Source organism: Dicentrarchus labrax, unplaced genomic scaffold (genome assembly GCF_905237075.1).
Source record: "Dicentrarchus labrax unplaced genomic scaffold, dlabrax2021, whole genome shotgun sequence".
In the NCBI taxonomy this organism is placed as follows: Eukaryota; Metazoa; Chordata; class Actinopteri; family Moronidae; genus Dicentrarchus; species Dicentrarchus labrax.
This window is the reverse complement of record NW_026136714.1, coordinates 15500825-15528010: the sequence shown is the minus strand read 5'-3', so window position 1 is coordinate 15528010 and position 27186 is coordinate 15500825. Positions and strand designations below refer to the sequence as shown.

Sequence of the window (27186 nt, the reverse complement as noted above, 5' to 3'; positions counted from 1 at the left end):
TCCGTGGGTTCAAACCTGGCCCACCGTAAGGTCTGATTTAGCCCACCAGATTCATTTATATATAATATGGATCACTGCTTCATTCTTTGTGGGGTAAAATTATCTTTAAGTAATTAGGATCTCTAATTATTCATTATTTTTCACAATCTGAGCACAGCAGGCATAGTAGTGCAGGGAGTCTGTCAATAAAGGGAACTTAGGCTCCTAGCACCATTAATTATCAATAAATTACTAACAAAACCTCCATCTTCTTAACTAATAAGTTAATAATATGATGTGTTTGTGTGTGTGCATGTGTGTTGATTCACCTTTTACTCCCAAAAACAACAAATAAATATCAAGTTTCATAAATTTATTACAAAATGTTAAATAAAATGAACATGTAAAATAAGTTAATGGATACAGTACAATAAATAATCATATTTGTTCTGTCTCATTGTTTAGATGATATTGAAGTGATAAATATCTGACCCTATTTTACATAACAGGCTCTGAAACAGTGTAATTTTTCCTCTAGTCTCTTAATTGTTTAGTAAATCAGTGCCAATTCTGTGAGTTATACAGTTTGATGAAATGTTATGGTTATTGAGATAATACTGAAAATGGCAGTGACAGATGATGAAGATGGTGGTGATGGTGATGATGGTGATGATGATGATGATGAACAGTCAGTTGTAGGGGTCACACTGGCGACTTAGACGGTGCAGATTTGATTATTGGTGCAGACTTTATACACCTGGGAAGAAAAAAAATCATCTGAATTAGAACTTATTCATTAAAGACATTTGTTTGTTCTTTTTTACACACAGTGAAATGCTGAAAATGTAAACTAACTGTAAATACATACAGCACTGTGTGGAAAAAGCCTGCCTATACTCACTTCTTATAGGCAATGCAGTAGATGATGATGGCCAGGACAGCGATAAGCATGAATATCCCAAAACTGATGGCAATCATCTGCTCTAACTCAGGCAGAGAGTGAGTGTGTTCAGTGAAGAACATGCAGCGTTGGCCGGTGTACGAGGGCGGGCAGCTGCAGACCAAACACAGAAATATGTGAGCGCATTCCAAAGGTGAACACGAACCAACATGTGCATGAAGATATGAAGCAGTGTTCTTACTGATCATAATTAAAACATACTCAGGATACACAAGGAACCTACAGGCTAGGCTTTCATCTGTGCGTGTGTGTGTGTGTGTGTGTGTGTGTGTGTGTGTGTGTGTGTGTGTGTGTGTGTGTGTGACACATGTCTTACATGCAAGAAGGTTCGTCATTGTCTTGCGGGTAAATGCACTTTCCACCGTTTCCACAGAAGTTTTCATCTGTGCTCCCACATGGTCTGTGTGAGCGCATAATCAGCAGCTCCTCTATGCTGCCTGCAGAGAGAAGAAGACTAATAAATCAACTGACTAACTGATAAATGGAATGGATGGATAAATGGAATAATTAATCAATAACTTAATTAGCAAAGGTGTGAAAATGATGGCTACACGATACAACAATGGAAAAACAATAATTGTAACAATAAAAACACAATAACAAATGTATTGTCTGACTGCAGGATCCACAGACGTCCTGAAAACGGACAACTTTTGCATAAGATGACTCATGTATGTTAAAGCTTGTGTACGCAAGATAAAGATTTATCATTTTTGGATTTTTGGGGCTCCGTAAACTTCAGTTAAGTGTCTTCAAGCTGACATAAAACTCTTCACTGAAGACTTACTGTTGTTGAGCTGTGTGGTCAGGGTGGAATTTGACAGCGCAGGAGTCGCTGTGGTCTGCAGGTTGTCAGTCAGAATTGCACTTTGTCCCTCTGGGGTCAGGAGAAGCAGCGATGCCACTGCTGAAAGGAAGACTGGAAAACACGGAGGGAAATAACAGAATTTAGATTATTAGATTTTACTTTTAAAATGTTTCTCCCTTGTGGGTCTTTGTGCTGCAAAACTCCGATTGTTTTATTTATTGTTGTTTTCTAGTCAAAGATTCTAGTTTCAATAAAATACGATTCTGTTACTGGAAAACCTGCACTGGTGTGAACACAAATCTGAGCACAAAATTGCTTGCAACTTGGTACAACGTCATTACATCACATGTCATCACCACATTTCAGTAATGCTATAATCAAGAACTATTAATGTATCTTCCGACTCATTTACACAAACTACAGAAATTCTGTCCTTATTTTACTAATTTCTAATCTGAGTATAAACGTACCCTTCTCCAGGTGTGTCTGTCTTTGTGTAAACATCTTGTCTTCTGTCGGGGGGGATGTCTTGATGTTTTCAGCTCGGCTTCTTCTGCCTCTGAAGTGTGATCAGTGATAGTCTTTAGCCTAGTTATATACCGGCTCCCAACCACTGAAAAGATTTGAACAGCCAATCAATGAACTGAAGATTTTTTTTTTTTTAATGGGAAGCATTTCCTTCCCAAAATCCATTTACATCATGTCCTTTATTTGCACCGACTCTCTGCATGCACAGACAAAGGCAAAACGTTGATGGGGGGGGGAAGCATGTGATTACGCAGAAGCTGCTTAAATGTGGTTTCTTCTAAGGTAGTTTCTGAGAACACGCACACGCACACCCTTGGTAGATTGATAGTTTCACTCAAATACCTGCTTTGCAGTTTTAAGAGGTTGCTTCATTGACAATTACAGATGTTGTGAAAGCCTCAATCTCTTCAGAGGCGGGGAGGGGGGGGGGATTACAGAAGATATTTTCTGTGACTGCCTTTAGCTTTACATACATATAACAGATTCAGAGATAAGAATGGTATAGGACAAGATACACATGACAGATTCTGTAGAGAATAGTTTCTATAGGTTGCTGACCAACATTGTCCGGAGCCTCCAGCTGTTATTTGGCAGTCGCTTGTTTTATTGCCATCTTAGTACCATTTTCTAAGGGATCCTCTACAAAGGGGTTTATGAGCTGTAATTACTAGCTTTATTGATGGTTAATATTTCATTCTTTACTTGTACTATTAGAAATTGTCGGTTATTGGATTTAATTCCCAACAACTGATATCAAAGGCAGTTGGCAGTGCTGGTGTGTGGGAAGGAAATAAGGGCATCATTGCATGCCTGGATCTGCTGCTAGTGGGAGAAAGGCCTTGCACATATTATGCTGTCCTGATAAAGCCCCTCAATGTCAGGTTAAAACTGTGCATACTGGTGCCACATTTAATGGTAATGCATTCAATAGGTATTGAGATGTGTTAGTCTGGAACAATGTAGTTGACCAACTGACACTGGCATCCCTAGAGCCACGCCAGTGGGTAAAAAGAATTTGATCTTGTTTTCAAAGAGAAGCTTTTATAAATGATTACAAAGTCATCTTGATTTAAAGTCATGTGTTGAATGTGTTTATGATCATAACACATCAAATGATGGCTGCATGTTTTTGCAAAAAACGAGACAATGTTAGGGAAATTATCAAAGTTCATGTTTTGCTCTGAGCACTTTCCTTCTCATTTTCCTGGGTCAGTCAAAGGAAAGAGATAAGAGAGATGGAAAAAGCAGTCTTCCTTCATACCAGGAGTCAGTAATGGGTGCCCTGACAGCCTGATGGCTAAGGTGTATACAACATGACCACAATGTCCACGGTTCAGTTCCAGCCAAGTGCCACTGTTGCATGTTATTCCCCTTTCTTTACAATGTCAACTGTCTAATAAAGGAAAGGTGCATCAGAAAAAAAGAAAGAATTAATAGTTATTGGCACAGCAGTGTTTTTTTATTTAATACTCATTTTCCAGTTGATCTGGATGTTCAAAAATGAACCAAAACAACAACTTCAGTAGAAAAAATATTAATCTAAATTCTTAAAAAGTGAACTCTGAAATAAATAACTTAAATAAATAAATCAACAAATTCACAATATAAACAAAGTAGCCTACATGTCAAGTAAGTTTTCCAGCAGGTGTGGAGTCTTGAGATCATGGATTGTTAAATAAAAGTGAGGCGTGTGTGTGTGTGTGTGTGTGTGTGTGTGTGTGTGTGTGTGTGTGTGTGTGTGTGTGTGTGTGTGAAATCTAAATGAATGCATGTGCATATGTGTATGTATGCATACACTGTTTGTACTGTATACCATTCAGTAAAACTAAAAGCTTTATAATGTGTGCGTTTAATGCATCAGTGCGTTTCTGGCAGCAGTCACAGTGTTCTTCATCAGCATGGCGACTGTCATCGGCCCAACGCCTCCAGGGACAGGTGTGATGAAACCTGCCTTCTCCTTCACTCCTACAACAGGTCAAACAATTGACATGAAGTTAACAGAGCTTGAATACGACTGACAAGACTGAACTTTCTTTGGAACAACATCCCATACAGTAAGCTGAGCCTGGATCTCAGGAACTCTTCATTTATTTACACTTGTGAAATGTCAATAAAATTAGCAATCCTCTTGGAGAATGGATATTTCCGCAGGCACAAAAAGGTTAATACAAATGAAAGCGTTTTGAAAAAGTAACATAATACATCAGGTTTGTAAAATGAAATTCAAATTGCAAAATGTTATTATTGGTGTTAGTGAAGCAAAAATAATTTGGTTTTGCTGTGTGAGTTAAAGTTGTGCACAGCTTTGTTAGAAATTATATAAAAGCTGCAGCTTTGTTCAGACCTTTCCAAAGAAATTGTAATGGACTTCTGGATCATTTACCCTCAAAGTCCACGTCACCGATGAGCCGGAGTTTCCCCGTTTTTGGGTCCTTGATGCGGTTTATGCCCACGTCGATAACTGCTGCGCCCTCTTTTACCATATCTGCTGTGATCAGCCCAGGAACACCTATGCACAGGAACCAAGGAAAGAAAATTACTTCAATGACACCATCATATCGAGGTGAGTACTGGTGAAATACCTGGGCCCAAGGTTTTGTGGTAATGTGATTAAACACAAATTAATTAAAGATGGATGTTGTAAGCAAAATATGATCTGAAATAATTTAGATTTTAAAACTAGATTTTGACCGAGGGCGGTTCTTCAAGACAACGTGTCAGGATCAGGTAATAAACCGGCACACACGCCTCGGACCCTTATCGTGTCTGTTGATGCTGTGGTGCTGTATATTTCCAAAGTTAAAATGAATCAAATTACAAAAAATAGCCAAATCAGTGAACCGGGGCCCCGAGGTGTTTCATTTTTCAGTAGAATAGTTGTTTACAAACCTGCAACTCTTTATTGATGGATGGCCTCTTTAACTCCAGATGCTAGTCAAGCTTGTGTTATTTATTTATTTTTATTCAGTTTCCTTTCAGTTTTGTTGGTTTGCTAGTGTCAGTCCATTTTAAAACGTTTTCGTTTTTGTTTCGTTTTCATACATTTTAGTTTTTAGTTTCTTTTCTTATAATATGGAAAGAATTGGTCAGGGCAAGATTTCAGAAGCACAGAGTAGGTATTAAAATAGAAACACCATATACGGAGTTACTGCAGCGGCCCGTGTTCGAATCTACCCACCTTTCCTGTCAATCTTCGGCTGTCCTATCCAATAAAGCCATGAAAAGGCCAAAAAAATAACTTTAAAAAAAACAAATAAATAAATAGAAACATACTGACCCACAGTCATGTAGACATCCCAGTTTCAACAAACACGCACCAGTGCCTCCATACTTGTGTTGAGAAATATAACCAAATTGGCAAAGACTAAAACGAAATACATTTCCTTTATATTTTAAGTATATTTTAGTTTTGTAAGTACACAATTTTGTTTCAGTTTGTTTTCTTTTTTTTCCTAAAGTCTAGTTTAATTAACTAAGATGCTTTTTCACACTTCGTGTTAGTTTGTAGTGTAGTTTTCGTTAACTATAATAATTTTGTCTGGACGAGCTAAAAAAAACTATTTCAGTACTGTTTGTTTGTTTGGTTGGTTGAGAGACATCTGTAGCCACCATGGCGTTCCCATCTCAAACACCGAACCAATGTAAATAACCCATTTTAGAACAGAAATTAAGTCCTGCAGGCTCCATTATGGTTTCATATCAAAGTCACTGAACAGCCAGCTGTCCTTTCCTTTCTGCAGCGATGCTTGTCATCTCCTTTTAATCACAGGTTCCATGACAAATACCTCTTCGACTCAGACTTAAAAGGCAGCAAAGCAGAATAAGATGATAGCTCAGTTGACTGTCTACAAGGAAGGAAATAATTAAACATTGTATATTTATGTTGATAATCACTCCACCTTGAAGTTGGTTGTCAATTTGAACTCCTCAGACTGCAATTAGAGCTACTTAAAATAACACTTAAGAACCAGTTTTAGAAAATACCACTGCTCATATAAAGCACACAGACATCAGAGGAGCTCAGGGACACGCTAACTCAGAATGAGTTTAATTAATAGGACAATAACTGCTATTACAACAATTAAATCCCCGACATATACTTTTGATAGTTGTACGCTGGACTGCTGACATTCGCTTAATCATACAGTACAATACAGATACAGTTCATTAGTTCCAAAAAACAAAACTAACAGGTACCCTTCCCAGAAAACTCCTTTTAGTCATCAGGAAAAAGCCCATAAGAGTCTACTAGATACTGCCTCACATTCCAGCTGCCACGGATCATTACCGGTCCTCGAAAAAATCGTAATCCATGACGGTTAGAGCAGAGAAACAGGTAGACTGAAACTTCCTTGTTTATTATTTAGATGGGATAAGATTACTTCAAGTGAGGACTGGTAAGCACTTTCACAATCTGTCCTCCTGGTTGCGTGATCATGCATAATGAAATCGCACCTGGCACTCAGTGGCCCTTTCAGTAACACCATAAAAAGTAGAATCACTTCCATTACAGTACAATTAGTTTCATTAAATGGCATAATGCATGAAAATGTATGGTCATCTAAAGGAAAACAACAGCATTTGCATAGTTTTAAAGGTCCAGTGTGTAAGAGGGATCTATTAGCAGAATGTGGCAGAAATGCAATATAATATTCATACTCAAGTAATGAAAATTACCTAAAGATAATAATTGTTGAGTATTTAGAATGAGCTGTTTTTATCTAGAGATAACCTTCACAGAGTCAGCTATGTTAAACTGCCATATTTCTACAATAGCCCAGAAAAAAACTAAACACGGGCTGTAGATATGGCCTTTTGCGTTTTTCTCAGCCAGTTTCTCCTACACACTTGGAAAGGGGGGTGCGAGGGGTATTAAGTTGGTTGCAATCTGCAGTCTCACTGCTAATCCTACCTAAATCCTATACACTGGACCTTTAAAACATCACTCCAGTTAAACAACAACAGCTATTCCAGTTATTTGAAAGTGAAAAGGAGGATGAAAGATTACTCAGATTATGTGTCATTAATGTCCACTGGAATTTTTAGTGTGACCAATTGGTTCACCTTTGACCTCATGTCTTTATCGTAATTGTGCTTATGATACAATAGACAATTATAATGGACACTGCTGACATTGCAAACTACAAAAACAAAAAAACAAACAATACAAATAATAAGAAATAATTTATTTGAACTTAATTGTCTGTCACAGATTAAATGTATAAAAACCAACAGGGATGCACTTCCATATTACAAACTAATGTTCTATGTTTCAACACGGTACAATAAACTGGACAATGGGCATCATTTCAATATCGGTCCCAACTATCAATAACATAATAAGAAGACAGTACTGCCCAATACAAGCTGGGGATACACTGACACAATTCATGGATCAATGTCTTAGTTGATCCAAAATATTAATCATCAACTATTTTAATAATCAACTGTTTAAGGAATTTTGTCTTTTCTTTGCCTTATGTGATAGTAAACTGAATATCTTTGAGTTTTTGACTGTTGGTTAGGCAAAAAGACATTTGAAGACGTCACCTTGGATGTAAAGGAAATTAGGATTGTGGCATTTGTCCCTATTTTATGATATTTTATAGACCAAAAAAATAACTGAGAAATCAGCAGATTAATTGATATTTAAAATAATAGTTAGTTGTCGCCCCAAAGGTGACTGAAAGTGAAACTTTATGCATAATTGTGTACTATTAATCAATCTGAAAGACTATGTGTCAGTTCTTAAACTGTAAAAGAATAGACAGACAGGCGTGTGTCTTATTGGTGTGTTGGGTGTAATTACCTGCAGCTGCAATAATGATGTCAGCGAGGCTGGTTAGCTCCTTCAGCTGTTCCTTCGGTGTACATCTGTGGGCAATGGTCACTGTAGCATCACCTGAGGGGAAACAAATCAGAGATATCAGTTTCTAAAAGACAGTCTGGGTCAATTAAATTTCAGATCTAATGTTTAAAGCTGTGAACTTTTTTAGGTAATACTATAGAAGCAACAGTCCCTCTGAAGACTGCTGACTATCCTGAGAATGGCCTCTCTTTCAGGGTTTCCTGAGGTGTGCTTCGTCCAAAATAAAGACAGACCCTGCTAATGTCAGACAAACATAATACACTTTTATGAACAGTACACTTCCAGGGAAAAGAAAATGTATCTTAAGATGTTCCTTTATTGATCCCCCGTGGGAGAATTCAAGTTTTCCCAAATTAAAATCTTATTTAATGAGTGAGGACTGTCAACTATGTTCCTGAAGTTAATCCATTTTATCAATATTTTCTAAACCTGACAAGCTCCATTTCATGCTACAGCAAGCGGGCCAAGCTCTACAACCACGATAGTCTGTGACTTACTGAGTTACTGAGTGATGAAGTTACACCATTCGTCCTGTTCAGTGTTGGAGCTTCCTGATTGGCCGTTTGCTCTTATAAAATGAAAGGTGTGAACGAGGCTGGCTGTTGATATCAGAAGCAGATTACTCTGCACCGGTCAACAAAAGATTCTGCTCCTCTGCTCTTTTCTACGTACACGTATGGCTGATCTTTATAATGATAGCATGTATTACACCATCTTGTACCATCTTGTGATGATTGCAAAAAGACAGGGGTTAGATAATTAGTTAGTTGTAATTACACATTTTCAAATTAAACATCTTAAAATATGAGTGGAACGTTGTGTTTTGGCAACTTATACCATTTTTGGACTCAAACGTAAACATGTCATGTGATATACTTTAAATCGGTTATCATTTAATATCCAGGACTACACTAGTGGCTGACCATACACGGTCCAGCCATATACTAGAAATACTGAATACTGAAATTAAGTGAATATCAGGCAACATTTAGACTTTTAAGAAACTGCTGATACTTCAAGTGGACTTAATCTGGACATCTTTGTGATTTATGCATCTTGATTCTATACGATACTATAACACTCATTACATGTGTCAATTTTTTACAATTGTGCTCAAGAACATTAACATCTTATTTATCTGTCTGACTCAGTTCAGGAGGTAACAGTGATGGACCGATTGATCACACTGTACGTTCAGTCTACAGTAAGCAGTGGAAGAAGTATGCCACAGTGTAAAAAAGAGTTTTTATGAGCTTGAAAAAGTATGAGCAAAAAGCTTTTGCTCGGGCTATGTAATTTCTTATAGTGCTGCGAGCCATACAGACAAAATTCCATTCACCTCAGTTGTACTGAGCTGGCTTTTCCGAAGAAAATATCTCAAAACGGCATCAAATCTTCACTCCCTGCATGACTCAGCAACACTGGCGGTTAAATGAAGATAAATAAATATATACTCTTTAAATATATTAATAAAGTTAGCCTGTTTATTATAACCACGTTTATTACATTACTCTTGAACCTGAAATTCTCTTCAAACTCTACGTCAAAACAGTGATACATTCTCTAGTACACTGCCTGGCAGGTGGTGGGTAATCACACTTGATGTAGTGAGTAAATTACACAATAAGTAAAAGTGAGATGTTGAAAGTAACCTTAATCTTTATCTAATACATCCTGCATAGTCATACCTGAACCAGGAGCACAGGTGTGGAGCAGGAAAAAAAAGAGGACCACATAAGGAAGGAAAGGCAAGTCACAGCACATTAAACCTCCCAGTCACATACCTAATGATACGTGTGTGTGTGTGTGTGTGTGTGTGTGTGTGTGTGTGTGTGTGTGTGTGTGTGTGTGTGTGTGTGTGTGTGTGTGTGTATGTGTGTGGGATAGAGAAAGAAAAAGAGAACTGACCCAATACATTTAAATTATCATGATAAAACATTAAAACTTCACTACCCTACCTTATTTCTTTTATGTTTAGCAGAGTGTACTTGCCACAGCTATACCAGATGCGTATTTTTGGATTCACCAACTGTGTCACTGTGTGTTCGTGCACATTCACTTCCTCTCCAACACAGCCTTTCAATAGTAGAGGGCAGGGTTCCCACTTTTTTTAAGAAACAATTTTCTTGGACCTTTCCAAGACATGGACAGGTTTTATTGACAATGCAGGGCAGCACTTCCTCACAAATTGTCATATAATTTACAAGTAGATCTTGTATTGACTTCTTTTACAATGATGCAGGTTCATGAAGTGTCTCAGGTTCATTACAGGTCGGCTGCGACGTTTATGGGACAGTCCGTGTTAGCTTGCTTTTGTAGTGTCTGTTCTCACCTCCGGCAAACTGAGCAGTTCACTACAGTTTACCTCTAACTGAAACATTAATTTGGCCCACAAATAGCAGTTCAAAATCAAGTAGAATTTAGAGCCATAGAAACTATCCTCACTGGAAACCTCACCAACTGGCATCTTGGGATGTGCACGGATCAGGAAAGGAAGACCCTGAAATGAGTAATTAAAACTGCCCGGAAGATCAGTGGTACTCATCTACTCAGCATTGGAAATATTGGTGAGGTGAGGTGCTTGCACAGAGCCCAAACGATACTAAAAAACTGTATCTACCCCAGCCACAGCCTGTTCAACCTGCGGCCATTTGGAAGGAGGTACAGAAGCTTCTGCAACCACCAGACTCAAAGACTGCTTTTTCCCTCAGGCTATGAGAATGCTTAATACATTCTTAGCATTTCACCATGCAAAATATTATTTTAATTTCACTGTGTCCTTGTCTGAGTTCCTTTAAAACCTAACCTGGTGGTCCACTAGTCTATGATACATAACATACAACATGACCACAAATTCCCCACTCAATTCCAGGCAGGGACACATATTCATATTGATATTTCACCCTGCTCTCTACTTCTGTGTTTTTTTTTTAAATTTGTCTATTGCTGATAATTTAACTAAGAGGAAATGCATACATTAAATAAAACATCATTAGCAATGTTCCAGAAATGCAACATATCCTCATCAGCTGTCATCAGATGTGTTGCTGAATAGTGAAATATGCTATGTTAATTGCTTTGTGTGAGTCTTCTGTGCAGTTTGTCATATATACTATAAGTGTCACACACATTCAGTGTATTTAAGCTAAGTTAACCGGCTGCTGGCTATAGCCGTATATTTAGCAAATCCTGTATTTTTCCAATATTTCAAATCTTTACTTTAAAGCATTCCTTATAGCCATTCTTCCGGTTAATCTCTTATCATACAATCTTCCCTGACAACTGAAAACTTGCCCATAATACAGGCTGCTATACCTTCACATGTCAAAAAATGTTGTTGCTTCATCTAAACAGCAAATTCCATACAAAGCCATTCCAAATCTCCTCCCTTCTTCCTACACCCTTATAAGGACAGTTGATCCGTCTGCCAACAGTGCAAAATGCCAAAAGTCTCGCCCTGGTCGAACCTTTTCCCTCACACTCCCTGGTTTTTCTTCCGGCAGGACATGCATCAGCATTTATTGTTTCATTAAAAAGGTGGGGAGTTTTTAAAGCCTTAATTTATTTGGCCCGTTCTGATAAAAGCTTTAGGCATCAAATATCTTTTCGGGAAAGCCACAATGGTGCAACATCATTTGGCTACAAAGAGAAGCACTCAAATCACAATTACAATGCTGCCTCATCTGCACAGATACAGATAAGCATGTACACACATACACACACTTACCCCCAGGGCGTTCATGGTTGCGATCGGTGTGCAGCAACATTGCGATGGGCATTCCAACATTTTTGGAGCGGCCAGCAACCAGCACATTCTTTCCCACTGTTTCAATACCTGCAGAAACACATTTTTGGGATAATTATTACATCTATTGTCAGCCGACACAAAAGTTATTAAAGTGTTTGAAAGTGGAAGGATTAGAGCGATCTGTCAGTTTGCTTATAAATAGTCATATATTTAGTACAAAAATGATTTATTTATTATTACTTGTTAAGTCCGTTCTTTGTGTTTTGCATGAATTCTTTGTGTGACAATGGCATTATATCTCAGCTTTCCCAATCAACATGCTCACTCAATTCAAATTTAGAAATCCAAGTAACGCCAGTATTCTTTGAAAACATCCTCCAAGCAACTGTAGGTATATTACAAGCCTTTATTTAGTGGAGTTTAAAGCATGAAGCAACATATTAATGGTTTAAAAGCTATTTCATTTAACCATTAATATACAGTATGTAGTGTGTCCATGAGAGACAGAAAAACCTTCACCCTCCCATCCTCAACACATTCTTTAAAGAGACAACAGAAAGCACCCCGAGCCGCTTCAACACACTGATAGCTGACAGATAGCTGGTAACAACCATCAGGGTCTCTTGCTCAAAAAAGCCTCAAACATTGTCAAAGAGCCTTTCAATGCTCTCAAAGACTCTTTATTCCTGCTAGTGCTGGGTGGTATGACCAACCTTTCCACCCTATCATAATATGTTAATGTGTGGCAGCTTCTGTAAACGCAGGTTACATACATCTGGTACCTACAACGGTACATCGCCCAGCAATAATGCCTGCTTTTTTAAAGGGGGCACAAAGCCATCTAAACTCTTACTCACAGACTATGTAATTCATTCATTTTGGCCTCTCAGCGATAGCAAGTGAATTAACCAAATCAGTGGAGCAGTGAATTTGTAGTTTGATGAAGGTTTAGCTCTGCTAGTTCATGAACAACAGCGCCTTCTATCTGGTTTGATGAGTAATATGATTTGATGAGTGCTATTTTTTCATGTGTAGCATTCCTTAATTCTTTCATGGTATCTCCAAGTACAGTCAGTATCAGACAGAAATAAAAAAAAGGTAGAAGAAATTCAGTCAGACTAAATACTAAATCACTACACACCATGAAAATGTTTGATCTACAACTGACTTCTTTATCTTTTTGTATTTAATTAACCCAGCCTGCTATTTGAAGAATGATGTCCCTTATTTCAAGTTATTGTCGCTTCAATCAGAACAGTTATGAGACATTTGAATAAAGAATATATTTTGTAACTCAAAGTAAATCCGAGGTGGGTTTGGATGCTGCACTGAGACTAGTTTGTGAAAAAGAGCCATGACACTAAATCTTCCATTTGACACAACATATTCAACCCAAGTTCTTAACTGTCAGAATACTTACATCCTTACTTGGTCAAAAAGATGACCAGTGCATTTACACAGAGGACATACTTTAAGTGCAGATGGGTAAATGATTATCAGGCGCCATCTAGTGGGCCAGACATGAAAAGACAGCTGCACTGCCTCCAGAGTTTACTTTTGTATGTTGTAAAGATCAAATGTGTGCTGAGGTTTGATAAGTAGAATATGAACACAGTATGCATTACAGAGCCAAATTACCCTGACAGGGCTGAAAATACAACTAGCACTTTTGGTGGAAAGTAATTCACTGTAAATGTGCTTTCATTAAACAATATTAGGATTGATAAAGAATGAATTAACCATACCATAAAATAATAATTATGTATGATAGTTCGGAACTTCAATGACCCAACCTGGGGCTCAGGACCCCAACTATGGGTTGCAAAAGCTCCACAGGGGGTTGCAAGGCCTTCTTGATCTTAAGGTGAGTAAGAAAACTTTAAAAAATATAGATATTAGGCCAATATCCCAATGTTAGGGCACAGTGAAGAACTGAACAACCATATTCACAGAGCCTTCACTCCGATAAACAGCCTCATCCTGCATTAGAAAAGTTCAGACAACCAAAAAAACAATAGAAGAATAAGAAAACACAGAATCTATTATTAAAAGAAAGCCTATTACACAGGCACGGTTGTTGTATGCAAAAGAAATACAGATAATAGAATTAAAAGTTCCCTAAAATTACCAGGAAATCTCATCTCTTATTAGGAAATTGTGTTTAATCCAACTCACTTTTCTGTAGTTATCATGTTCACTATTTGTTTTCATTGTACAGTTTAATAGTTGTTCTGTACTGTTATTGCCATTCATTGAATATAATGTGAAATATCCATAACATATGTTACTTAGCCAGGGGTCATCAGTTTACTCAGTGATAGAAAAGAGGTAAGGATAAAGGTTGGGTTGATTTATTATTATTGTTTTTTTTTTATTGTAGCAATGTTAAGAAAAGAACAGTACGAACACAACAAGAAAACAAGGGTACAAAAACTTATTTAAAATTGCATTTAAAAATTGGTCATAAGTAATGGAGCTGAAGAGGTTTACCTGCTCTTTTGATGATCTCCCAGACAGCTGCAGGTGTGGCAGGCACCATGGATCTCTGGTCCAGACACAGCTTACCGATATTCACAATATGGAAGCCATCCACATCCTTCTCTGGAGCAATGGCATTACATACTGCTCGCTCATTGATGTGCTCTAAAGAGAGGAGGGAGTAGGACAGACAATCAGTGATATTATGTATAATAAAGCCAGAACATACAGTAATGGCTAAATGCTGACCACTATGTTATACACTGGGACGACATGTGTTAAATGTTTTAAACCAGTGGTTTTACAAGCCCTGAGTAAGTATATTTTTGGATATTTCACATTATATGCATAACAATAACAGCTAATTAATGGTGGATGCAATAAGTGCAGGAAGTTTGTGTAAAATTAACTATTTGGATTAATTTTGAGAAGATTATTTCCTGGTAATATTACATCAGAGATCAGTTTTTCAGATATTTTCAGGAACGTTTTATACAATTCTCTGCCTGTATTATGTTTTTTCATCATTTTTAACAAACATACATATTTAATAGGCTTCTTTCTTGACTAATTCAGTTCTTTTAGCTCTGTGGTTGTTTCAACTGTGTACATTTCTAATGCAGGACGAGGCTGTTTAGCACAGGGTGAAGACTCTGTTATCTTAAATAATAATCTAAACTTTAAAATCAATAATTTCATTGAGTTTTCTTCACAGAGATGAATGAAAAGCTGAGATACAGGTCTACAGTATCTTTTTTACACCCCTTAAAATCAAGAAGACTTTGCGACCCCACATGAAAGTTTGGCATCCCCTATTGGTGGTCGGGTTTGGAACCAGTGTTTTAAGAATACAGTATGTTTTGAATATTGCAAGTCAAGTTAAAAAGAAGTGTAAAACACCTAACATTTACGACAATTAAAATGTAACCAAAGGCCACTTTAGCCCAGTTTTTCGTATAACTTCCACAATGGTTTTTCACGTTAGGAAAGAACTATACAGATGCGATCACTGCAAATTGAACCGTGCAGACCAGCTCATTTGGTTAATTTTGATGTCAGTGAGGAAAACCTGTGTGCAGATGTGGCCTATGTGTTTACCGGGAAGCGGCAGCTGCACCAACAGGCCGCTGACCCTCCAGTCACGATTCATCTTGTCGATCAGCTCCAGCAACTCCTCCTGGGACACCGAGCTAGGCCGAACCACTGTGTCACTGGAAATACCTGATGAGCGCATACACATCACACACACACACTGCATGTTAAAAACTGTTGCCATGTGCATGTTAGCTTACATTTTTCACATTACATTAGTTTTGCTTATGAAAATTGTGCTCATCCATGTGTATCTTTCCATGTGTCTGTATCTATCTGTCCATGCATGCCTAAAACTCTGTGTTATGTTTATTGATCTATATGATGCAAATTATGCACACAAGAATGTGTTCAGGAATGAATGCATGCAAAGCTCATATCTGACCCAGGATGCTGGCTGCCCGGGTCTTGTTCTTAACATAGGTGCGGCTGGCCGGATCGTCCCCGACTAAGACCACTCCTAGGTGGGGTCTCATGTTGCCCTGAGCTACCAGCTCTTCCACATCACGCTGGATTTCTCTGTGGAGCTGACGAGCCAACTCTGTTCCCGAAATTACCACAGCGGCATGCCTAGAGAGGTAAATCATAAAGACATGAATTCACATAGGTTGCAAAACAGACATAAAACCAGAGAGATAACACATAAATAAACCTCAGGTGATTATGAAGTCATTTTGAACAGAAATCACTGATTCCAGCTTCTCAAATATGAATATTTACAGTTTTTTTTTGTCTTCTGTGACAGTGAATTTAATATCAGACTGTTTGTCCGGAGGCTGAAAGGGTGAGCAGTTATCACCTCTTCTCTCAGGGTCACTTGCCTGAGGGCTTTTTTCCACCCGAGGCTTGTAGGTGGGCGTTGTTTGGACACTGGAATGCTTTCCATGGTTTTCTGGATTTTTTGGCAAGATCTGGACAAATGTTGGTTCAGGCCCAACTAGGAGTACATCACATCCCTACAGCCTCCGCCTAGGGTTTAACCTCTAATCACAAGCCCAGTTGGCCCTAGTTGTTGTTGAGTTCCACAGGGAGACAAGCAACTCATGCACTGGGGCTTTACTGGGGGGAAGATACTACAACCTGTTTGAATGCAAAATTGTTTCCTCAGGTGCCAAGGCAGAGCCTCTTCAGGGGTAAATAGTAAAACTCGTTAGAAGGCTACACACATACTCATAGAACTGGAGTTACATCCAGGTAACTACGTTTCTGTGTCTAGTGGTTAAACACTTGAATTACTAATGGCGTTTCCATCAGCCGCAGCTGTACTCTGTATTCTTTGTGTACATTTAAGCTTTTTTTTAACTAAGCTAGTTAGCTAGTTTAACAGCAGTACTAGTGATGTAATCAGTGCTGTAGTCAAGACCACCTTTGTAGAGTCCAAGATAAGTCCAGGACCAGGACTAGTCGAGACAGAGTCAAGACCAAGTGCAAATGTCTTTGGACCAGTCTTTTGCCATCGCCAATGAGATGACTTTTGGCAGCCAGGCATATGATTGCAAGCGCAATTACCCGCAATTTTCTGAACAAGCGCGCTTCATCAGTGGTTTTGGTTTAAAGGAGAAAGTTACTTTACAGAAATAAACAATCTTAAAAACATAAATGGACTTGGTTGAGAACAGCTCAAGACAGCTTGAAGACAGTTCAAGTTCAAGACAAGTCAGAGACGAAAGAAAAAACATTGTGTGTTGTTGTTTTTGAGTAAGTCAGCTATCATTATATAGTACAAATGTAAGTGAGTAAGATCAGATAAGATATACCTTTAATAATCCCCCGTAGGAGAAATTCAAATTACACCCTGCAGCATTGGGAAATGTAGTGCAAAGAGTACAGTGTACATACAATAGGATCACAAATAAGAGTATAACAAAATATAATAGAAAAAATATAACTATAAATGACAAATATACACAATATGCAATGTGCAATACAATGGTGTACAAAATATTTTAAGCAGCTTTGACTAAAAAAACTAAACTGTACATGTGCAACTGAAGATAAATAATAGGACAAAGGCTATTAACGATTTTGATTTAAATGTCAAGTACAATTGCATGAAAATTGAGCTAATGATGTTTGGTTGGACTCAGTCCCGCCAAATTGTGAAGAAAATAAAAGTTATTACTTTAAGCTTTAAAGGGACAGTTCAAAATCAAAACTACAAATTTGTATTCTTACCTCAGTAAGACGAATAAGGAAGTAAGAGGAATGTGGGAATTATTTCCCTTTCTGTATCACCGTACAGTAGGAAGTGTGTTTCTACTAATGGACAGGAGTCTTGTGCACAATGATATGCTGTGTGGGAGATGGTTGCTGAAAATAGTTCTGTTCCTAAATTAAACTGTGGATTATCCGGTGTCACAATTTCTGGAAAGAGACATTGCTGTTGACTTTTTCAAATGTATTCCTTTCACCACCATCTAGCTAACATTTACGATATATTCTAGAGAAGGCAGATGTCTCTAAAACTCGGCAGCTCACACCAAAACAATCCACATGGATAAAAAGCAGCACAGGTAAGAGGGAAGATACATAATCCGGATTTAGAGATGAACTGTCCCTTTAAATCACTGCAGAACGGTAATTTATAGGACCGGTGTTTAGCGATAGACTGATTAACCAGGCCGGTTATTTTACATTTTGAGATAATCAGGCCTGTTTGGGCTCACAAGGCCGATAAACAATGTTTTCAGACAGGTCTGCAGGGAAAAGTTGGCTTTGAGCCCTGTACTATAACTCTGCTGCTGTAAACACAGGCCTGAATATAATATAGAACAGAACAATAAATTCATTTTCTTTGTTTTGGTATCGGCCAATGGCAGCCCTGCTCTCTAAATATCGGCCTCGGTCATTACACCCCCCGATATCGGTCGACCTGTACCGGTGATTCACCTTTAGCTGACCGTCCTCTAGCAACAGATAACGCTAACGCAACGTCCGTTAAGCTACAACCGGCGAAACTGCGGCGAGTTACATAACGTAACCACAAACACGACTGTCGACAGCCTTATCCGTTCAATCAGACCTGTAATTGACCTCCCCGATAACCGGGATGTCCCCTCTCTCTCTACCGACCCTCTCCTCCATGAACGGTTAAAACCTGCTGTCAATCACCATCCTCCGACACGTGACGGTACCCACGCCTCCACCCGGCGCTGAAGCGTCGCTCGTCCCCTCCGCAAAGTAACACCGTGCGTTAAAAGACAGAAAACGGCGGTGTTTTAAAACGTGGTGCCGGTTACCTCGTCGCCGACTGGTGTAGATGTCTCCTCTGACTCTCGCATTTCCTGTGCATCCGCAGTTTGGCCCGGCAGCAGTGATGGTGTAACGTTAACGGGCTACAAATCCTGAAGGAGGAGCGAAGCGGTGAAACAGAGGCCGCCATGTTTGTGTGTGTGTCGTAGGAGCGTGTGTGTGTGCGTGCGTGCGTGCGCGTGAGGGAGGGAGGGAGGGGAGGGGAGGGGAGGTGGGAGGGGAGGGGAGGGGAGGTGGGGGGAGGCAGTGTGTAGACAATACAGCTGATGAATGATAGGCTGTACTGTACGCTGCACACATACTCAACATACCTGTGCTCATGTGGAAGAGGTAACACGTGTCCGTAGCTGATTATGTATTATTGATGTGTGTCTTTAATTAGATATAATAAATTCATTAAAAAGAGGAAGACATAACATTAAAAAGGAATATTTGAACTGCTTGGTTAACCCTGTTGTTTCCATCTGTTCAGGTGATGTGGCTTTTTGAAGCTGTGTGGAAAACTAAGAAGATGTTGTGGATTAAGATAAGATTAACTTTATTGATCCCTATAGGGAAACTTGCTACAGTAGCTCCAGATACAACACAACAGATAAGAAAAATACACATTAAATAAAAAAAATAAAATAGAAAAAACACAAGACATAATAAAAGAGTTGTATGCACACTATATACAGCTATATATCTTTTTACAGATGTGATTGGTGGATATAATGATATGGATATCGAACAGGTTACACAGCCAGAGGTAGTGGCATGGTGTAAAAACAAAAAAAATTAAAGGAATAGTTATATATAGTTATATAGGAATAGTTTTTTGGGGAATGCGCTTATTTGCTTTTTGCTGAGAGTTAGATTAGAGGAGGGGGCATACCACTCTTATGTGTGTGACGTAAAGCGAAAGCTCCTTCTAGCAGATGGGTAGCTTAGCTTAATGTAAGCACTAAAAACACAGGAAAACAGCTAACCTGGCTCTGTCTAAAGATGACAAAATCCCCTGAGAGCATCTCTAAAGCTCACTAATTAAGCTCAGGAAGTCCCCAGGCCTAGCCAACTAATAGCAAATAGCAAATAAAACCACAAATTGCCATTTGTACACTGGTTTACGCATGTATATATATATGTATTAACTTTAAAGATACATATAATCACATTTAATACAATTATATGGTTTGAATTGGAGGATTTGTTGTATACTTTATATCAACTGCAGTGCATTTGAAGTGATATTTAGACTATAAAATCTTTCTTATTTGAGTTTCCACTTAAGCGAAAATCAAAGTTAGTAGCCATATAAATATTATAGTAGATGAATGAAAAGCAGTGAGTGTCACAGCATTTTTTTAGTTTGCCACAAGATGGCAGCAAATATTTAGTGCATTAACTGAATTGTTTAGGGTCCATTTAAAATGTTTCAGAAATAGGAAGATGTCCACTCAAGAATATAATGTACAAATCATGTAAAGAGTGAAGGAAACAGAACCAGGATTATGGCCCAAAGCTTGCTAGTTTAACCAGACCAATTAAAGAGGGGCAGGGAAAACAATATGGGGACAGTGAAGCATGTCTCCCATAAATTACATAAGAGAAAGGTGCTTGTTGGGTGTATGGGTGTGAGCACAAAGCACATGACTTTTACACTAGAGACTGGAATTCACATCCTGTCTCATGCTTCAAGTTAGTGTTTACTTTTCAGCGTTTTATCAGGACTACAATCTGTTCCCTATCCTGAAAAGTTTAATTATCTAAACATAAACATAAAAACCAGAAACGTGGGTATTCTTGTCCGTGTTTAATATGTTCAGTGTGAACGTTTTGTCATTATATTGATTAATATGTGAAAAAAGAAAGTGAATATTGGACTCAAATTTATCAGGAGGCCAAGAACACAACTGCAAATGAATGCTAATGTGGCTCTGTGCCCATGGTGATAACATGTCAGTATTGTGTTTTTATTTTGTTGTGCTGCCACTCACAGACAAAGAAATCTGTTCATGCAGAAAGCAACTAACTAACATGAGCCAGCTTTCATTACAGTCTCCATTTGATATATATATATATATTTATTTATCAGTCTTGCTCACAGCAGTGGGTTATATAATTGGATTCCAGCATATGGGTGTTAAAAAGTTCAAGAAACACCTGTAAAAATGGCACAAAAGAGAGAGAGTTAAGAAAATAAAACTTGAATGCATCATAAACAACTGATAAAATATAAAATACAGATACAACAAGTATTCATGTAAGCTTGGAACAAAAAACTCATAGTATCACATAATTCTGAAGAATAATGATGGTTAACACCAAGGCATTAAGTTGTGTTTATGAAGCCCTAAAGATTATAGTATATGACACATTTAGAGTAAAGGTTTGTTTGAGTGTTGGGAGTGTATTCAGAAAATGTGGTAAACACCACTCCCAACCAGGCTTGCCTGGACACGAGACAAATAGAGAATGTACACGTTATCCTGGTTGACAAAAGCTAAGCTGCAGTTTACTTAATTGATGGCTTTTACATACATGGCCTGTTTACCAATCCATAGATTGATTGCGTAACTCCCAAAACTTCAACTTTTTAAAGTAGAGACATAATGATGCTGTGGATGATAATGCATTCCAGTAAAAGATCAACGATAATCTTAGTGAACATTTAATTTTCACTGAGAAAGTAACAACATGCAGGCAATCTGCTGCAAAACTGCAGTATTTGATCCAGTGGTTGTTTTATTTTAACAACACAGACTGTACAGTAAACCGGATCTCAATGGGGTATAAGAAGACTCCAGGAAAGCAGGAACAAAGAGGATCAATTTCCTGTAACTGTGATGAGGCTGTGATATTTCTTGTATGACTGCTAGAGAGCAGACAGTACATCTGAGGCACAAGATGTTGACCCTTAAGTGTTTGGTTGGCAAGTGCGGCAGTGACAAATCTTCTGAACAGGGTTGTTACACTTGAGTGAAGACAATAAACTCTTTTTTAAATATAAAAAATAAAATATTTTAATAAAAATATATCATCTTAAAAATGTGAGGATGACTCTGGTGAGAAGATGTCACATGATGATTGATCCACTTTAAAATACGTCACAATTGCACCTTTCTGGTTTAGATGACAGGTTGGATTCAACCAGAATCCAACCTGTCATCAGTGTCAACATAGGTCCAGAAGTCCTTATTCATTCAATCTGGTCTTGTCCAAGTTTGAACCAATTCTAAGGTTTTATAAACCTTTCCGTACGTAAGTCTTGACCAGAAACCAAGTTGGTGTGGCACGTATGGTGATTTGAATCTCTCTCAAGCCCAGACTGAAACTGTATAGCTTTTATGTTGCTTTTAACAAGATGTTTCACTCTATATAATTAAATCTAGCTCTCATTCTTTACACAGCCGCTGGGTAAGTGATAGTTCATATTAAGGTTTAATACACTACTCAGGGCTTGATTAACAAATTCCATTAAGTAGGCAACCATTCCTGGACTACTATGAAAATGTCTGTACTGAGAGAAGATCTTAACGCCTGGAACCGATAACCACAACTTTATGCAATAAATGTAATGTCATTTTTTTGGTTTATTTCAAGATTATTATCACTCTCAGACAATGTAGATGTCAGAAAACTCAATAATAACATTATATAAATTGCTACTTTCTCCTCACTGGGGTGAGCATGAAAGAAGTTCTATTACTATTGTAAATCTGCTCTGAGACCCTTACATGATTTCACAGGATTATGATGACAGGAAAAGACCAGTTGGATTTGTTGTTAGTGTGAGTGTATGTGGAGAGAGTTGGGCAAGAGGATAAATACTGTATGGTGTTGTCCGGTAATATGTGGCCTTGTGTAGGTTGAGAAATTTTATATGGCTGTTTAGTCCAATGTGGAATAATAACGTAGGCCCCAGCTATGGGTGGGTGAAACTGCGTATGGAGTCAGTTGTTCCACCCTACTACTGGCTGAATGGAGCGGAGTCATGTCTCAACAAGACAGCATTTATACAATGCAAAAGGGAAATTATTTGTCAGATCACACACAAACAAGGCTTCTACATTGTCATTAAATTTTATATGGGATGTTTCAAACTGGTTTTTCGTTTTTTCCTATTACACCTTGGAGCCACTGAGGGGTGATTTTAAGGTTAATGTGGCTTTTATTGTTTTTAATTATTCTATACATTTTTAATAAAACTAACAAATCTCTCCCTGTGCTCTCTTTTGTTCATACTGTAAATGTACAGCACACAGTTGGTTTAATTACCCTCCAAACGACCCCTCCTTTCTCTCTCCCACCCACTGTTGTTGACTGGCTGGGACGGTTACGTAACATTTATGCTTTGCGCACGTGTCCACAGCCATAATAGATAGGCAACATTTTTGACGGATTTAACATTATCACCGACCCAGTGGTCATAACGCTGACACGCAACCCACATTGTTTACCTCCGAGGCGCAGAATAATGGCGATGTGTGGGCGAAATTCTGGTTAAAATACGCGATTGTTTTTCCCCACCAAAATGACAAGAGCCGCCAAAAACGGGTCCCTTTCCATCTCCAAGCATTAAAATGAATCCACAGTGAAAGCAGCAGACTCTGGGGAGGGGAAACAGGACAGCGTGTTTGCGCTTAACGAAGAAAACTGTCATTTACTGTAACTGTACTGTGTGTTTTGGTTGTATCATCAAGTGGTCTGTCTCTCTTTTATTTGTAAAGTCTGAGGAATATAATCCCATTTATCTCAGAGTAGGTCATTGCACATGTGAGAAACATGTTGGGAAATAAATATGCCACCATATTGGTGAAATATGGAGACCATTCTGAATAAATAAAATCATTTTAAACAGCCTTCAGAACACAGTGTAGATACATTTCTTAACCAATTAACACATTAATGCTATTAAGTGTTATCTCCCTCTCCCGCCCCCATATGGAGTCACCATGCCCTCCACTGACTGACCACTATACTCCCCTCTCTCTCTCCTTCCCTGTCTCACGCTACCCCCCCACTCCTCCTCCTCCTCCCTCCCCTCCTTCATCCCATAGCTGTCATCCTAAGCAGCGTTCAGACGACGGCTCAAACGCTAAACGCCCGGATGAGAGCAGCAGGCGACGTTCAGGGCAACATGGTCGCATGAGTCGGCCGAGTCGAGGGCAACCACTCCAGGGCTGAGGGGACGAGTAGACAGCCACTGCTGGAATCTGTGACATTTTTTCGACGCAACCCACGGACGAGAAACGGTTCTGGGAAAATACAGGCAGAGATAGAGGCGTGGAGGCGGAGAGGAACGGCACATTTCCCCCCTTGTGGTGTCCTATTTCGTTGGTAAGTACATTTTGTCTGGAAAAAAAAAACAAAACCCGCTGCCCCTGTGTCTTTTCCCCTTCGACGGAGTGTTTTTGTTGAGCCACTTTCCTCACGCATTTCTTTGTGGTGAGCGTCTGTGCGGGTTGCATTTGCGGGAGGAACGGGCCTGGTAAGTGTAAATAGAAATAGAAATGTCTGTGTGTATTCAAAATCAGCTGCTGCAGCCTCTCTCCCCCCCTCACAGTCAGCCACGCAGTCTTCTTCACTCGTGTTCGTGTCATTTTTGAAAGGAAATCAGTGTAAATGTTTCCCCTCACCGCCGCAGTGGCTCACATTAAGTGAGAGCGTGCTCGTTATATTGTTGCCACAGGTCGCACGCTAGTAAACGAGTGAATGGAGCTGCTACACGTGTGTGACTGACTCCACATCCGATAGAGTATCACAATAGCACCGATTCAGATACTGCTGTCTGGTGGCCTTGTCCACCGGTCTGAACCAGTGTTGGGGGGCGGGGCTGGGGGGGGGACTGGGAAAAGGCGAGCACTGGGCCCCCTCAGCGCCGCTTTCAACGAGGGTTTAATTACTTTGCTGTTAATCACGCGACTTCATTTCACTCTGTCGAGCCTTCAGTGGTTTGACGACGAGGCGGGTCGATAACCGAGCATGCGCACTGTGCACCGCTGCTGCTCCATTGCCCAATAACAAAAAGTTCACCTATCCCTAAACTTGTCTGAATTGCCCCAGGCCACTTCCCTTGTCTCCACCACGAGCTTCAGGTTTTTTATTGTCATGCTCTGGTGTGTCTACCCTTTTTATTTGACTATGGTCTGATTGTTTGAGATAGAACAGGCAGCACAGGGAAATAAACCTGATCTGTTCATCTACAGATGTGTATCTGCAATGGAGAGCCGTGCAATTATTGTGACACAAGGTATGTTCCTCCTACTGAAGCCCCACCAGCTCTTTCAGGGCGAGCCTGTTCCTTTGTCACCATGATAGATAACCATTTTCCAGCTAGAAGAATAACAAACACTGGAACATGGGGCACAGTCAACATAGAGGGGTGGAAAGAACAACAGGAACTGTAAAGTGTTAAAAGTAAAAATGATAGAATATTATTACTGATTCATTAATGTGCAGTCAGAATTGTACTGCTGGAGCACATTTTAACAACTTAGTACTACTACTACTTACTGTTGGGTAATTTTAATGTATATTTAGTGAACTCCTGATTTGTGAAATAACTATTGTAAAATAAATGTGCACTTTAAAAGCACAATATTTCCCCCTAAAACAGGGTGGAGTACAATTATTAAGTAGCGAAAAAAGTAAAGTAAAACTGCACCAATATTCTAGTTGTAATTTTATAGGAAAGTGTATCTTGCACTACTGCAATGCCGACCGTACAAAAGTTATGTTTAAACACTAAAAACAACAAAATCAAAGATTATTAGCTTTAAAAAGTTTCAAAATGCAATTTTAATGAATTGTGTTACATTGTTATGTGTTCCTGTTATTTCAACTAGAATATGTAAAAAATTTAATTTCTGTATTCTTCATACTACACATACCCCACACTAAACATATCTTATCATATGGCCCACATAGGCAGTGGAAGTACATGGCATTCAGTTAGCCACAATGTGAGTTAATGATTAATCTGCATATTATGATAAGAAGAGGGAGAAAGAAGAAGAATGCTGGTGTCTGCCACTACCTCACTTTCTTTTCAGTTGTTTTCTCTAGCATAAAAGCCTCGTTGGGAAAATGCAACATAAGCGCTTTTACACAGCGGGGCCTCATAAAGTGGAAATCAACTGATTGCTGTATCATGTCTAGTCATAAAGGTTATAGGACAGATATGAAAGTGTATAATGATAAGATACACAGATTAATGACTTCCCTATTTTTTACACGCCTTTATGCTTTATGTGGACATATGAGTCCATGTTCTGGGGTTTCTGTTGATCACCTATGATAAGGACCATGTGGCCATGTAACCTCTCCCTCTCCCCTCCCTACATTGTTTGAAAACATACCCACCTATTTTACAAAGTGTGCTTAAGTAATAATAAAATGGCACAGGAATTTATTTGCAACACCCCACACCCATGTTTATACCTTAGGTACACACATTTGTAAAACTCTTGAAAGGTAATTAATAAAAATGTCTTTCACTCACACAGTTTAATATTTCATTTGAAGCTGCCTGATTTGCCAAAGGAACCCACTTCCCATGAAACCTTGCAGCTGAACGTTTGTAGCAGGTGTCGCTGCAGTGATGCTGTCTCATCAGACAGTTTTGGCAGAGCATAAAAACAAATATTGCTGATGTTGCCCTCCTTTTGACTTAGCCTTAATTAAATTTTTATCACTATCTTGTGGCATTAAAGTGGGTTCACAGCAACATTAGGGACAGATTCAGTTTATATTTCCTCTGTACTTTGACCTGTCCTTTGTCAGTGTAATCCTCCTGGAAAAAAAACAAATCGAGGCAGAGTGATTCACACTAAATTGCCAGGGTGCAGCCACAGCTTAGACCAGACCTTCAATAGAGTCTCTCTTCTGTGCTAACCCATAAATCCAAACGCTTCATAACAGACACACAGCAGTGCATATTCAAACAGCAGTGAAGTCGACCGCTTAAGCTTGTGTTTTGGAAGTTCTGTGTTGAAGCTGGCTGTCAGTGGAGGAAGGGCGGCACGAGCTGTTTGCATGCATGGTACAAATATGTGTACATTGTGTAATGTTTTCAGGTTCAACAAGATGCTGAGAGAGCAGAGTCAGACCAGTTTTCACAGTGATGTTCTCTCTCAGTACACGTGCACTGATTGTTTGGTTTCTAAGAACTTTCTATGACTCCACCTTTAGTTCCAGTTCAATGTTGAATTCACCTTAGGCCTCTCGCTCCGTGACAAGAATGCCTTCCACGAACAGGCAGGTCACACCACATTACTTCACAGCCTCGCTCTGTGCACAGTGTACCTTTTTCTCTCAAAGCCTTTATATGCTGTGTTTTCTCTCTTAGACAAACAGTGGGACAAGATTCAGTCTGCACAGTGTGATACATGATTGTAGAGATGTAGTCCAAAGCCAGATTCACATAATCAGGTCGACAGTGGTGAAACAGTTTATTCGTTAATCAATTGACATTGAAAAAAATCAGTTAT

General features: G+C 38.9%; 3 protein-coding genes across 9 annotated transcripts in view; 1 reads left to right on the top strand and 2 right to left on the bottom strand.

The window, feature by feature from the left end:
* Positions 1–337: 337 nt before the first annotated feature.
* Positions 338–2368, bottom strand: LOC127376362 (epigen-like). The gene is made up of 5 exons (XM_051423176.1): positions 2219–2368; positions 1728–1859; positions 1257–1377; positions 881–1033; positions 338–736 (listed from the first exon to the last, which is right to left on the bottom strand). The coding sequence occupies exons 1-5, from the start codon at positions 2250–2252 to the stop codon at positions 682–684; spliced, it is 495 nt and encodes a 164-aa protein (XP_051279136.1). The 5' UTR covers positions 2253–2368; the 3' UTR covers positions 338–681.
* A 1345-nt stretch (positions 2369–3713) lies between these two features.
* Positions 3714–18872, bottom strand: mthfd2l (methylenetetrahydrofolate dehydrogenase (NADP+ dependent) 2 like). Of its 5 annotated transcripts, none has more exons than XM_051423175.1 (8): positions 18703–18872; positions 15849–16033; positions 15470–15592; positions 14384–14536; positions 11873–11980; positions 8086–8178; positions 4660–4785; positions 3714–4241 (listed from the first exon to the last, which is right to left on the bottom strand). In XM_051423175.1, exons 1-8 carry the CDS (start codon positions 18843–18845, stop codon positions 4126–4128), a joined length of 1047 nt encoding a protein of 348 aa, XP_051279135.1. In that variant the 5' UTR covers positions 18846–18872; the 3' UTR covers positions 3714–4125. The 5 variants fall into 5 exon arrangements, with proteins under 5 accessions (XP_051279135.1, XP_051279133.1, XP_051279132.1 ...); XM_051423173.1 differs by lacking the exon at positions 18703–18872 and adding an exon at positions 18561–18650; XM_051423172.1 differs by lacking the exon at positions 18703–18872 and adding an exon at positions 18486–18575.
* A 4853-nt stretch (positions 18873–23725) lies between these two features.
* Positions 23726–27186, top strand: part of slc20a2 (solute carrier family 20 member 2) — a 52035-nt gene continuing 48574 nt past the window's right edge. The window contains exon 1 of one of the 3 annotated variants that reach the window (XM_051421680.1): positions 23726–24034. The gene's annotated coding sequence lies outside the window, so the exon portion shown is untranslated. Of the gene's footprint in view, positions 24035–24079; positions 24186–27186 lie in introns of those variants that run through there. The other 2 variants (XM_051421679.1, XM_051421684.1) reach the window with 2 other exon arrangements.

Excerpts from the sequence above, each read along its gene's own strand:
- LOC127376362 (XM_051423176.1), bottom strand. The coding sequence starts at position 2,252 with ATGTTTACACAAAGACAGACACACCTGGAGAAGG. Across the intron at positions 1,860-2,218 it reads ACAGACACACCTGGAGAAGG|TCTTCCTTTCAGCAGTGGCA; the intron begins GTACGTTTATAC and ends CGTGTTTTCCAG. Across the intron at positions 737-880 it reads TACTGCATTGCCTATAAGAA|GTGTATAAAGTCTGCACCAA; the intron begins GTGAGTATAGGC and ends TTTTCTTCCCAG.
- mthfd2l (XM_051423175.1), bottom strand. The coding sequence starts at position 18,845 with ATGGCGGCCTCTGTTTCACCGCTTCGCTCCTCCTTCAGGATTTGTAGC. Across the intron at positions 14,537-15,469 it reads GGTGCAGCTGCCGCTTCCCG|AGCACATCAATGAGCGAGCA; the intron begins GTAAACACATAG and ends TCCTCTCTTTAG. Across the intron at positions 8,179-11,872 it reads CAACCATGAACGCCCTGGGG|GTGATGCTACAGTGACCATT; the intron begins GTAAGTGTGTGT and ends GTTTCCCCTCAG.